Here is a 14354-nt window from a genome sequence, read left to right on the forward strand (position 1 = left end):
TAGTTGTCCAGTGGGTCAAAGTTAACGTTACTAACAAGATGTCCAATGGGTCATAAAGATAACAGGTTACTAACAAGATGTCCAGTGTTTCACTAAGTTAACAGATTACTAACAGGATGTCCAGTGTTTAACAAAGTTAACAGGTTACTTACAAGATGTCCAGTGTTTAACAAAGTTAACAGGTTACTAACAAGATGTCCAGTGTTTCACAAAGTTAACAGGTTACTAACAAGATGTCCAGTGTTTCACAAAGTTAACAGGTTACTAACAAGATGTCCAGTGTTTCACAAAGTTAACAGGTTACTAACAAGATGTCCAGTGAGTCATTAAGTTAAAAGATTATGCAATGGGGGTGAAACAGTCAGAGAGGGAGATCCAGTTTGGAAGGGGAGGGAAGCTCTTGATTCTTTCAGTCGTGTCAGGAAGATAAATCTATGCTTCCACTTCATCCGTTCCTTGCATTCATATACTGCACATATAATCCACAACACTAAAATATCGCAAGAAAAACATATGATCTGTAAAACCTCCTCTAGCAGTATTGAAAATACAGTGGATTAGATACAAATCCAAGACAGGGGTGCGAGAGATATGTCTGATTTTAAAGTAATGTTTTGGCATGTAAGTACTTTGTGCATGGAAAGAAATATGAAAGCATTCAAGACACGGAGAATGCTTTGAAACATGGCTGCTAAGGCTAAGGCATAGCTAAGGGCTGATGAGAAGTACAGATTTTTAGTATTAACACTCATGATATGGAGGTATGCCTTGATAAAAAATGACAAAGGTTATGTACAGGTCTAATAAAGGAAAAGTTACAACTCGTCCTTGAATTTGAGCAATGTCTCGCCATAGTCTGTGGCCTTGCTGGCGATAAAGTCCTCATCAGCATTACGGATCTCCTCAATGGAAAGGAAGCCATCTTTGTTTGTATCAGCCTTGCTTATCAAGTATTCAACCTCCTCCTCAGCGGTCTCCTGCATTCCCTGGGTCAGCCATTTTGTTAGCTCATCATCCTTGAGGAAGTTGTCACCATTGGTGTCGAACTTCTTGAACTTCATCTTATCCACAGCGATAGTATCAGTATCGAGATCCTCAATATCTGTCAAACAATCATATTAATGTACTCTATCTCATATCTTCAGAAGGATTTAACAAATATGACATGAATCTACCTCTCAGTTATGTTGTTTACAGTCTCATCCACTTTCAGTGAATATGGTATGGAAATGGAATCAACTAGTTTCAGATACAAATGTGTCAACTTGCAGATGTGAAGGAGGGACTCTCCTTTGTTTATAATTAATTCTTGTTCACTGGTCACGAGGGGAACAAGGTTGATGTACCCACTCTGTTTGCTTATGTTTCTCTTGTCCTTCATCTCGGGGAACATGAACAAACATAGAGGGTACATCAACCTGTGAGTACCGAGGGACCCAAGGAAAATATATTGATTTCACTGAACACCTCAGACTTAAATTTGAATTGTTGGAAGCATGGGTTTCAGATCATAATAAGGGGTACAAGGATTTGTCAATTACAGGGATGAGAATCTGCAGAATTCTGTGTATTTGATGACAATGATGTTCATGATATATGTTAAATTGTTTCAGTCAACACGACTCTAAAGAGGTCTAGCCCATTTCCCTCTTTTTTCACTCATACCCATTCTCATCCCTGCAATTAGCCAACACTAGATTTTCAGATGACAGAGAATCTAGCAGACGACAAGAAAAACAAATTCAATGTTATCTCCCATTCATGAATTTACATTTGCAAAACATCAGAAATTTCCTACATCATATGTGACTCAGTTATTGAGAGAAAGAATTACTAACACATAATACCAAATGAATTCCCCCACTTCTGCATTCCCAGAAGGTAAAATAAAATATTACTTGTAAGCAGGGCACATTGAAAATAACAGAAGAGCACTCAGACAGTCAGAAGACATTTCTTTGTGAGGTAAGATAATGAACAAAAGTGAGACTTAGTGCTGCTTTTAGCAATATTTCAGCAACATCAGGATACCAGAAACGTGCTTTACACATTGTGCTTGTTTGTGGATTCAAACCCTGGTCTTTAGTGTGACTAGCGAAAACTTTCACCATTAGGCTATCCCACTGCCCCTCTAAGCTACAGTACATGATCACAGATGTGAATGGAAATAAAGGATAAGCTTAAACAAAGGCTGTACATGAACATTTTTCTTCAAAAGAAGTAAATCTAGTCGCAAAGGGCATTTGTGTGGCCTAGTGGTTAAAGCGATCACTTGTCACACCAAAACCCTGGATTGATTCCCCAAATGGATACAATGTTAAAGCCCATGTCTGGTGTCCCCTGCCGTGTTATTGCTGGAATGTTGCTAAAGCTGTGTACATCAAAACTCACTCACAAAGCTGAAGTTGACCCGAACACAATATTAGATTTTAAAGTTCACAGTCAAAGGTTTCAGTAAGATTCACTAACATCCATGCTCAGCAATCAGAATTCACTCGGCAACTGCCAAGCACAACATGGCAAAGATTTCAGCCTCATAACCCAAGTGCTTTTAAAGATATCAAAATTCATCAAAGCTTGATGAATGGATATGTGAAGATCAAAGAGTGTATGTATCATAGAGAGGGTTCGTACAGATTTTCAGCCGTCAATATGAAGGTCTTAATAGGGGCTTTTGAAGGGCAGATCAACAATTTAAGGAACAATAGAAACATGTAAAACTGAAGTAGATGAATACACACAACGTTGGTGAAACGTGGGACCAAGCTTCGGAGGGAAATAACCCTTAGGCCAGACAAGTTTTATTTCTTGTTTTACATATCTGCAGGTCCCAGCTAATATCATGTAAGTGTGCCAGTCCTGGCATCATTCTGGCCTGTACCATTGGTGCTGACACAACGTAGGCCAGCAAAGAGCCAGTGCTGGAGCAATGCTTGTTTTCTGTTAGTGGCCCGTTACAGGCAAAATTTATGGGTTGTTATTGTACCACAATACTGTACCACCCTAGTACTGGCACTTCCTGTCTGGTGAATTGTGGGGGATTATCTGAGGACCATGTCGTCTGCTTGAGAGAGGTGGCCAAAACGTAGTGTGACATTTTGCACATTTCTGATTGATTTAATGTGGCACTAACAGTGTGATTTTCACTGGAACAAGGGTAGTTTGCAACTTTCAGTATATATGTCATGTTGTAAGATCATGAAAAACCTCTTCACATGCACTATTCAAAAACATAAATTCAGTATATGGTTTGGATTACAGTACTGTCTGATAACTTAGCATACTGGGCAAAATGTCAATAGTAAATGAAATTTTGAAAATACTTTAAAAAGAGACTGTATCAGCTGGATTGATTTTTGCTCATCAAGAAGGACAGTGAACTCTGAATTAATTTTCCCTCCTGAAAAAATAAAATGCTCATGTTTGTATTGGCCAAAATTATAAACTAAATAAAAAAAATTTGGTATTTAAAAGGAAAATTATTTTGACTTGTGACTTTTATTTTTTTACTTTCCCCCAGCCTTTATGTTTTTGGGGGTACAAAAATCTGTAAAACAAGAAGTAAAATTGGTCTCACCTTAATTACATTCCTAAACTGGGAAAAATCTGCTTTGAAATGGAGAATAATTGACACCTACTCTCATTGTAAGGTAGTTTTATTACGCATTTGCTTCCTGTAAAATCAGAACTAGACAAATTTTGCTAAAATTGAGCCTTTTCATGCAAATCACTGTCAATTAAGTTTTTTTCAAGAGCAAAACAAAATGAATCCTGGGCATTTTTATCATAAAATCTCCAAATTTCAGGCTTTTTCAAGCCGTGCGAACCCTTATAGAGCATAAAGACCCAGTATATTTGGTCTCTAAACAAGTCACTGTCTGTATAATATACTCTGTCCCACATATTTCCAGGGCATAGTATTCGCTGAACCTACAATAACATCTAAATCTATGGTTCTCATGATCACAAACTACCAGCCTTGATTTTCATTTGCAAGTTGACTGGCTATATACTTTTTCTTTTACGAAACCATTGGAATGAGTGGTCGAAAAATATTTATAAAAACTTACGGCATTAAGTTGCAATCACACGGACTACAAGAATGAATCTAGAAGTTAATGTAGGTTTAACGAAACTCAAGTCCTGGAGATATATAGGATGATTAGATACCATCTGTACAAGAACCTACCAAAGGTAAGTTCTGAACTACAGAAGTTGTAACACAAACAGCACCAAACAGAGACCTGCTTAGTTGTTTATTTATTACTCACTTAATTTGTTCTCATTATCGAAATTGAATGTTGACAAAGTTTTGTCGCTGGTGTCAGATTGTTGTACGTTAACAACATCTGCAGAGGAAAACAGCAAAGACCGTTCTGTCTTGTACCCTGGTAATAAACGGACATGTGTCTCCAAGATCAACCTCGAGAACTATAAATTGCAAATTCTGAAAACCTGTTCATTACACCCCCAATTTAGGTAGGTGCATTTCATCTAAGATATCAAACTTTTTACTGTGATCAAACACTTCTATATTTAGGAAAATATGGTTTTAAGGAAATACCTCATTTTTTTAAATAACTTACGTGTATCGCAAGGCAGCTGTTTATGTGTGACTTTAGTAGTGCTCTGGGTCAATCGTGAAATGAAGGCATTCATATGTGCCCTTAATAGAACGCTTGGGCATTCATGAAGCTAAGGTGTTCATGTGTGGTGCCCTTAATGGTGCCTAGGGCACTCAGGGAGCCAAGGTGTTCGTGTGTGCATTTGACAGTGTCCTGGGTCACTCAGGAAGCCAAGGTGCTCATGTGTGCCCTTGGTACCCTTGGGCACCCATGAAACCAAAGTGTTCATGTGTGCCCTTGATACTGCCAAAGGGGGTACTCATGAAGCAAGTGTGTTCATGTGTGCCCTTAACAGTGCCCTGGGTCACTCAGGAAGCCAAGGTGTTTATGTGTGCCCTTAGTACCCTTGGGCACTCATGAAACCAAAGTGTTCATGTGTGCCCTTGATAGTGCCAAAGGGTACTCATTAAGCCAATGTGTTCATGTGTGCCCTTAACAGTGCATGGGTCACTCAGGAAGCCAAGGTGTTTATATGCACCCTTAGTAGTGGCCAACGGCATGTCCTTGAGCATGCCACAGGACAGTAACAACATCAGGGCTTAAGCAGGAACAGAGATTGTCATTACTCTCCATCAGTGTGCCTGTTGCAAGGTATTAAGCCTACAACCTTCTCAACTACCTAGTTAATACTCATTTTCAAGGTCAGGGATTATTTATAGAAATCATACTGAGCATCAAGCATATTCTGTTATCCCTTTGTTTTTTTTCCAATTTCCTTATGAAAATAGTATTTTTCTCATTATTCTCATGTGTAACATATCACCATAAGGCAAGTGGCAACAAATTCAAAGCCTGACCTACCTCCAAGAAACTCTGCCAGAGACACAGCTGTGTCGTTGTCCTTGTCAAAGTCCTTCAAGCGGTGCTGGACCTCGTACGCATGCATGTGCTCATAATCATATGGATGGACAAAGGCCACATACTCGCTCTTGTCCAGAGCTCCATCCTTGTCCAGGTCAGCTGCTGTGAACCGCTTTTCATCCTCATCGATGACCTGACAACATGTGGAAGTACTGGTTGATATCGCTGACAAAAGCATTGACGCTATGTAGGTAATTGTTACATTTTACATTTTATTGTACTCCCTTCATCTATACCCATCCAACCCTTCCACACTACCAACCCTACCCTCTCACACCACCAACCCTACCTTTCCAAAGTTCCACCTCTACCCCTCCTCAAAACCATTCATACCAACCCTCCCCTACCACAACACCCACCCTATCCCCATCTCTACCCACATCCATGCCCCCAGATCCCCCAGTGATGACCTTCACCTCTACTCACCTCCAATATGGTCTTGTCCTCTGGATCACCTTTTGCCCTCATGGCCTTCACCTCATCCTGAGAGTAGTCAAACTGCTGCTTGAGGAACTCTCCGAAAGTCAGCTTCCCATCACCATCCCCATCCTGCTCTGCCAACATTTTCAGAGCCTCTTCCTCATCCAGAGACCTGCCAACAGTTGAACCAAGAATCGTACACACAGATCCATGGCAATAATTCAGTGTAATGCATCCAAGCATCAATTATTCAAACAGGGAGACATGCATGGTACAGTGGCTATGTAATCGCCATCATTGAGAGACTTTTCATGACTGGACCTATGAAGGTCCAGGATAATAGGCCTTCAGCAACCCGTGCTTGCCATAAAAGGCCACTATGCTTGTCGTAAGAGGCGACTAATGGAATCAGGTGGTCAGGCTCGCTGACTTGGTTGACACATGTCATCAGTTCCCAATTTGTGCAGATCGATGCTCATGCTATTGATCACTGGATTGTCTGGTCCAGACTTGATTATATACAGACCACCACCATATAGCTGGAATATTGCTGAGTGTGGCATAGAACTAAACTCACTCACTCACTCACTTTTCATGACTGGAAATAAAACTAGTACTACTAATAGTAATAATCAGACTGATACTAATGAACATTCAGCGATGATTTTGTTTGTATATTTAGTCTTCACTTGACTTTTCACAACATTCCAACATTATCACAATGGTGGAACACTAGAATATGGGCTTCACACATAGTACCCACGTGATGAACAGAACCCAAGTCTTCAGTATGACAAGCAAACACTTTGACCACTAAGCTACCCACTGTCCCTCAGACGATAGGATACAGTGACCAAAAAGAAGTCACAAAAGACAATGAAACACTGACATACACGCCCAGGTGGTACAGCGACAGATCTTTTCCACCTACTTGAGAGATGCCATGATCCATGTGATGAACTCTTCCTTCGAGATTTTCCCATCTTTGTCCAGGTCATGTGACTTGGCCAGCTGCTCCAGCCTGTTCTTGGCCTGTACGGGTGTCAGATCATCAGCTTCCAGTGCCTCTTCACGTGATCCTGGAATCGAAGGCATCTACACAGAGTCAGTCAAGCACATACTATACTGAACAGCAAAAGGAACACAAGTTCCAAAAAAAATTAAATCTCATTAAAGTTAGCATTCATGTTTGAGTCTTTAATTTAAAAACTTGACAAAAACATAGTTGTGTTTCTTTTTCTCTTCAGTATACTTCCCATTCTTACAGCTGGATTATACTGGAGCTGGGGAGCAGATTTTGAATTCCTACTATCTTTCTACTATCTAGTTGATCACTGGATTGTCTGGTCCAGACTCGATTGTTTACAGACCACTACCATATACATGGAATATTACTGAGTGTGGCATAAAAGTAAAACCAGTCTAAGTAAACTTAGTCTCTGTGTATTTCGTTACACTCCACCACTGAGTCTAACAAAACCTAGTAGAAGGTCACGTCAGGTAACCTTTGGGCGACCAATGACCATCCAATCAAACGCAAGACAGTTAAATAGATTTAACCAATTAGACAACGGCTACTATTTAGGGATCGGAGGGACTTTCAAAATATTCACGTCACTGACACAGATCTCTCCACAAACAAAAATCTGCATATAATACAGTTATTTGACATGGTTACAATTAGCTAATATTTCCGCAAGATAACATCCTTGAAAATTGCCAAACAACACTATTTTCAGCGACTGTTTACTCACCATTGTCATGGTTGTACGTACGCCGTTGCATGACCCGGAAGCGAGTGTATGCTAATAGCATTCGGAATCGTTCGGGTACAAACCTTTTCGAGATAAGGAGTTCGGAAGGTATTTGCAAATGTGCACTTTCAAGATTTGGTAAGCTGAGTTCTGATTAGTCAACCTCAAAGGTTACCTGACGCGACCTCCCATATGGTTTTGTTAGACTCAGTGGTGGAGTGTAACGATAAGTACTGAGGATAAGTTTACTTAGACTTAAGTAAAACCAAACTACTCACACACTGAAATCAGAGTTAAGAGTGAATGAGTTTAGTTTTATGTAGCTTTTAGCCATATTCCAACGATATCAGGACAGGGACACCAGAAATGAGCTTCACACATATATAATTGAATTTTAAAAAAAAGACAACAAAATATGAAAGTGGATACTCATAATCGTGTCTATATTTCAACAATGCAAAGATTACGTTTTTTATTGTCATTGGCATCTACAGATCATTTTCACCCAATAAATAGTCCAACTTAGTAAACAAGATTTTTCTCCATCCTGTCATGTACCAGATGGTTGTAGATATTCTCCCAGCATGTTGGTGAGTCATAACTACCAAATCCAAATGTTCAATATGCAACATAATTTACATGGTTTTGAGTTTTTTTCAATGCAAAACACCATGATTTTCTATCAAACAACTGTGTTTCATCTAGGTTTTTGCTGAATAATAATAAACACTACAAACTATCAAAGTGTAGGGACCCTTGGTACTACTGAATTCCTGGCTCTGTCGAATATCATAATATTGGTTAGATGTAAACATATGACAGTAAGTCATGGTAGGTTAAATGACAAAGCATGCTAATGCTGCATACATTAAAAAATGCTTTATTCTTGTAAGGTCTGCTGAAACAAGTACTTGAAGCCTAATGAACCCATGTCTGTGGCAATCCAAAATTCATTTGGAGTTCTCATCTAGAGTGTAAGATAAAGGAAGGTCCCACTACTAACGAGGCAGTAAGGTGGCCTTGTGGTTAAGGTGTTTGGTCGTCACACTAAAGACATGGGTTCGATCCCCACACTGGTACAATGTGTGAAGGCCATTTCTGATGTTCCAGGAATAACAGGAATATTGCTAAACGCAGTGTAAAACCATACATACTAAAAAAATACTAAAAATGCTCAACCTTTCCATCCCACATGAGTTCTAAGTAAACGTTGCTGTCACAAGTGAAACAACAGATGAGGTCACCCAAAAGTAGGCAAATGATAGAAATTGGGTGACCTATCCAAAATTCTGATGAAACACTCGTTCAGTGTGGTAAAGGAGAGCTCAGCATACTCTGACACAAGAGGGACCCAGCTGTTACACTCTAAGTCTAGCCATCACAATGGATTCAGCTAGGAATCAATGATCAACAGAAAGACAGGTTGGTTGCCTATTAAGCAAAATACCATTGCCTACAGGAGTCAATAGGCTATTTGTACGGCCATTCGTGGCTCCCCTGTCACTGGGCTTGTAGTTAACGTCAACGCTACATGTGGCGTCCACGTCACACTCATACAACACAGCACTCAACAGTATCGTGACCAAGTTCATCTGCACTGATTAAATGGATTATGTTGAGTCAAGATAATCATGACAGTTCTTTCCTTATTAAAATATTTTAGGAATCATTTACAATAGGTGAAAAAATAAAAACATGGCAAAGGCATCTGCAGAGATAAAAATTAATTTTACACATTCCTTCAATGACTGAATATACAACTCACATGAAAAAGACCACTCAGCTCTCCAATGCCAAATAAAGTATAGTGATATGACAGAATAAGAAGTTCTTAGCCATTTTTTGAGTAGCAGATACATCACTGTTCAGATTATGGTTAGATTGCATTCATAATGATAACTTAATCACCAATATAACATTGTCTTTACCTTTAACTCTGAGTATCTCCCAGATTGTGTAATGGCCCCTGAACCATTACCTTTTAGTTGTTATGTTAGGACAATAAGCATGCGGTTCTGTACAGATGGATCATGAGAAGGCAAGCATTAGAAAAGTTTTTTGTAGATAGTTATTTCACTCTGGGATACTGAGGACAGGCTTCTATTCTATTCTGGCACACAGACTGTCACCAGACACTGTCAGCTGGGTCCTTTTCTCATGATGTCGTTTGTATTGTTCATGAATAGTTAGCTTGGGAATTGTTTTATGCTTACAGCATTTAACACTTAAATCAATACTTTGTGAATTAATCACATAAACATAATCAATAAAGGACAAAATTCACAGGTTCAAAACAAACAAATTAAACTGTTTTACTACCGTCTGTGTTGACAATGTTCCTGGGACCCTATTCACAAAGATCTTATTACATGGCCTAAGATATGATCCTTACATCACATACCTTCAAAAAGACCTGAGACAATCAAAGGTCGAACATTATTATGTAGCGCCAGGACTAGGTTTCTTCCAACAAAGCCGTGATAGAACTATGATGGTCCTAAATCTATGTCTAAGCACTTGATATATACTTCTGTTATTGCTAAGAATACTTTTTGAAACAGGTGCATATGTACCTGTGAGCAGAATCTGAAGGTAAACTGAAGTTTGCATAGGTCCTGACTCTTCAGAGTTGACACGCCATATTTTAGGTTTGTCATACCAACTGATCAAAATGCAGCTCTTGAGTTTGGTATGTTGTATGAAAATCCTCCTGTGAATCACCAACAGGTTGATCCATTCTCAACTGGGAAATGGCTGATAGTGTCTCACTGTACCCTGACATTATTGACTGTTGGTCATAATACAGATCATTGGTTTGTCATGAATATATGTAGAGTGACTGTAATGGAATCATGATTTTATTCAATCCTAGTTTTGAGATCATAAAACTGAACTAACTCCACAGTTAGTGGCCACTTCCAGTTTAGGTCCAGACATTGTCATGAGAACAAGGTGACACTGGGATATTGTTTCAGTATAATCAAGGCAAAGATAACTATTTTATGATAAGAGTCATAAATAATGTTGAGTTTGCAGACAATTAATATATTTTTTTTAATGCCTTGAAGAAAACTATTGTTGATGTAATTAGGGAATATTATAAAATGGATATAAACTTTTCCCTGTTTACAAACAAAAGCACTCAGTTTACAAACAAAATTTAATGAGTTTACGTTGAGTTTTGTCGGAAAAGTTGAAGGTAATTTAAGTGTAGTTTCAAGCACTTTTGCAACCCAAATACTACCGGAAATGGTAAGAAGTATGTAGATAACCACGTCAGTAATCTAAATATCCATAAATGATGACAGTCGGCGCTGATTTTCATTCATGACGTACCGTCAGTAACGTCACCGTAAATGTTTAGTTTGACTCCGAGGTTCGTTACTTACCTAAGACAGCTTCGTGATCACGATGTTTGTTCCTCTCCCCATCAGGGGTCTCCTTCTCACCCCCTAGGGCGTCGTGTTGGGCGTGGCCAGCCGGGAGGGCCTGTTCCTTTTTCTCTGCATTCTCTTTATTCTCGGCGAGTGCCAGCGTTATGACAAGGCACAATGACAACACACACGTTAAGCCCCTCATCTTCTACCTGTAAAAATAACAATCAAACGTGATTTATCATCAGCTGTACACGGACAGAACACGAATTTAAGCAAAATAAAAACCAGCACTTACGTTGTCACTTTCAGTTATAACACTAGAGTCCTGGAATTGAAAACAACGATTCCACTCTTTCTGAACACTCAACTGCTCGCGTGTACACTTATATGAACCGGATGTAGCAGTAGAAGCGAGTTGTCGATTCCTCATTGGCTGTTAGTACAATAGTCTTGTTATTGACTGCTATTAACTCCAAGGTTGTTTGAACGCACATGTTAAACGTGGAGGGTGACAACATGTTCGCTATAGAAATTCCCACATCTCATTTACTTTCATATTGATCTGCCAATAGCCTTCTGAGACTTTTGAATAGCAAATGGATAATGTTGAAATATTTTAGAAATGGTGGGCTTGGAACAGCTCGTAGACTGGACAGTTAGTAATCACACCTCGTTATAGATTTAGAATATTTATTCTAGTATATATTTACATCGATGACATTTCGGTGTTTCTTAAGTACATCTTATACGTCATTTGGTGACCTGTGTACATCGCAGATTGAGTTTCAGCTTTTAGTACCAGCTGTGACGGGCCGCGCGTGCCTCTTCAGGTTATATACATGTATTTGACTGACATTTCCAGAAATAAATTTATCTAACTCAAACATACAAAAAAGTGAATACGTTTATCTGTGAAACAAATCAAAATGGAGCTCATAAAACACTCTAAGTAGAAAGACATTCAGTCCCAGAAATAAAGTTCGGAAAAAAATATTAATAAATATGCGAAACAGTTCAAAATGGAGTCCAGAAAATCTCTAATTTCTGGGGCTGATGCAAATCCAGACTAGCAAAATAGATCGTAAGCCCGATTGGGACTGACATTAAGGTATTCTTGGGGATTTTCTACACAGACTAGTTATACATAATTAAGTTACAAAACATTTTGTTCTCTTGAAAACGTTTCAATTCATTGGTAACGAAATTTTAATTGACCATGAAACAGTCTGACATATCAATCCAATCCATTATCTTTGTTTGTGTCTAAATGGGTAACATTTATATCAAACTCGGTGGTTATTAACTTAAAGAATAACTCGCTCCATGGATCTGAAAAAGCATAACCAAAATGAAAGGTTACGGTTTGTTAACGAAAGTGAACACCAAGTAATTTTGAAGATTTTATTAAGAACATATCAATCAACACTGAATCTGAGGATGGTAACAAGACACCGTCAGAGATGCTGTTATAGCTGAAGAACCGTTTTCATACTTGTCTCTAATTCTCATTCTGTTAATAATTCACGCACTAGGTATTTCGATGTCTGATATATCATGGTTACAGTTCATATAATCTATTTATTGGCATAATAAATTCATGTGGTAGATGAAAATCGAATTTATAGTATAGTAAATAAATACATTATCTGTGATATAAGAGAACTGCGAATTTAGAATTTGTGATGCCAATAAAGCAGCTGTGACTGAAATCATATCATATATCTCAAATTATTGATCTGTGATAGCATGTGTAAAACCGGTCTCTGTTAAATGAAACGCCATTGGTAAAATTGCTGGTTCCAGCAATCTATGTTCATTGTAAGAGACCACCAAATGGGCCTGCTTGTCTGGCTGACTCCATGTCGTCTCTACTGGATCGATGTCCACGATATTATTCACCGGATTGCCTGGTCCAAATTGGATTTTACACATTCTATCATATCTGAAATATTGCTGACAATATACAAACATTTTAGGAGAATATTTGAATATTCTGTTCATCTGTGATATTGATCGGGTAAAAAGCAGAAAAGGTTTTGAACGACTGATTTTCGAAAAGACGGACTGAGCATATTATTTAAAAATAATTACACCGTGTGTATTTCAGAACAGCCATAACTATAAAAACCAAATAGCTTAATTTTTGCAACAAGTATTCACGCAGATCGAGTATATAATTTCAAAACGTTGATCCATTCTTACTTCAGGTCATTCACAGTGACAGAATAACATTGTTTAATTTAAGAAGATGCACCTAACTTCAATACAGCTAGTTCAATTCGCTTTTCGAAGTTTCAGTCGACTCTCCTCGATTGTTGTCTGACCTTCAGCCATCTGTCACTGAAATTACACCCACTCCTTCAACAAGGTAAGTTGAAACTGGCAGCTTGTCACGGAAGTTGTACAAGGTCAAGGAATTCAGGGCTCTACGGCATCATATGCATTTTGCATTCTTGGAAAGGTTCCACTAAGAAACAGTATACGACACATCTCCAAAGATGGCTGCATGTTTGTTGTGAAAGGGTTATTGATTCCATTTCACCATTTTCTAAATGATGGTTTGTGCTCTTTGGAGCATCCTTGTGAGAAAGGACTGATTTATTCAGCTGTAGATTCTGCTTGCTCTGTCTTATCATCTGTAGTAAAGGTAGATGATATGCAGTTTGGACAGAGTGACCTTGCAATACGATTTATCAAGGTTATTTTCAATTTAAGGCCATTTGTTCCTACATATTATGATAATACATTTATATAGAGCACATACATTGGCAACTTGTACATGCTCAGGGTACCGGTACTTTTTATCCCTCGATCACTGGACGTCAATCTCAACGGCATATCATTTTTATCAACCTCAGCTCTCTGGGTAGTGTTCAGCTCTTCCTGCCACTAGGCTCACCGAGTTTAGTGCGGCTTACACATCATCCGTACGAGGTACCGATTTACAACTGGATGGGCAGGGACATACAGCCGCAGTACAACTAGTATACTGCACGTATTCGTGTGGCCACCATGTGGTCATACACCAACGGACTCGTGGGTTCTTTTAAGTGCACATAGTTGCGTACACGAATGTTCAATAGGGATTGTGACAACACTGAAAGAGTCTGACAAAGGTTTTTAACCCGGCCAAAGGTACGCAGCTCACCCATCACGTCCCCGATGTTACATGGAATGTATCTGTTGCTCTGCAATATCTGAAAGCAAAATCTGACTCAGATTTGAAAGATCTTAACACTAAGATGGCTATGGTAAACAGAATTAGATTTGGAGACTTACGCGACCTTGACACCATCAAGGGGAGATAACCTCCCTTG

General features: G+C 38.9%; 1 protein-coding gene across 1 annotated transcript in view; it reads right to left on the bottom strand.

Annotated features, from left to right (window-relative positions):
• The window catches only part of LOC137292214 (nucleolar GTP-binding protein 2-like), a 48099-nt gene extending 36659 nt beyond the window's left edge, over positions 1-11440 (bottom strand). Inside the window, exons 1-5 of the mRNA XM_067823786.1 lie at positions 11333-11440; positions 11050-11246; positions 6838-6985; positions 5913-6078; positions 5427-5619 (exon numbers count right to left, since the gene is read on the bottom strand). Coding sequence (XP_067679887.1) covers positions 5427-5619; positions 5913-6078; positions 6838-6985; positions 11050-11239 — 697 coding nt within the window. The 5' untranslated portion in view covers positions 11240-11246; positions 11333-11440. The remainder of the gene's footprint in view (positions 1-5426; positions 5620-5912; positions 6079-6837; positions 6986-11049; positions 11247-11332) is intronic.
• Positions 11441-14354: the final 2914 nt, after the last annotated feature.

The sequence above is a fragment of the Haliotis asinina genome, chromosome 7 (assembly GCF_037392515.1).
Source record: "Haliotis asinina isolate JCU_RB_2024 chromosome 7, JCU_Hal_asi_v2, whole genome shotgun sequence".
Taxonomy (NCBI): Eukaryota; Metazoa; Mollusca; class Gastropoda; order Lepetellida; family Haliotidae; genus Haliotis; species Haliotis asinina.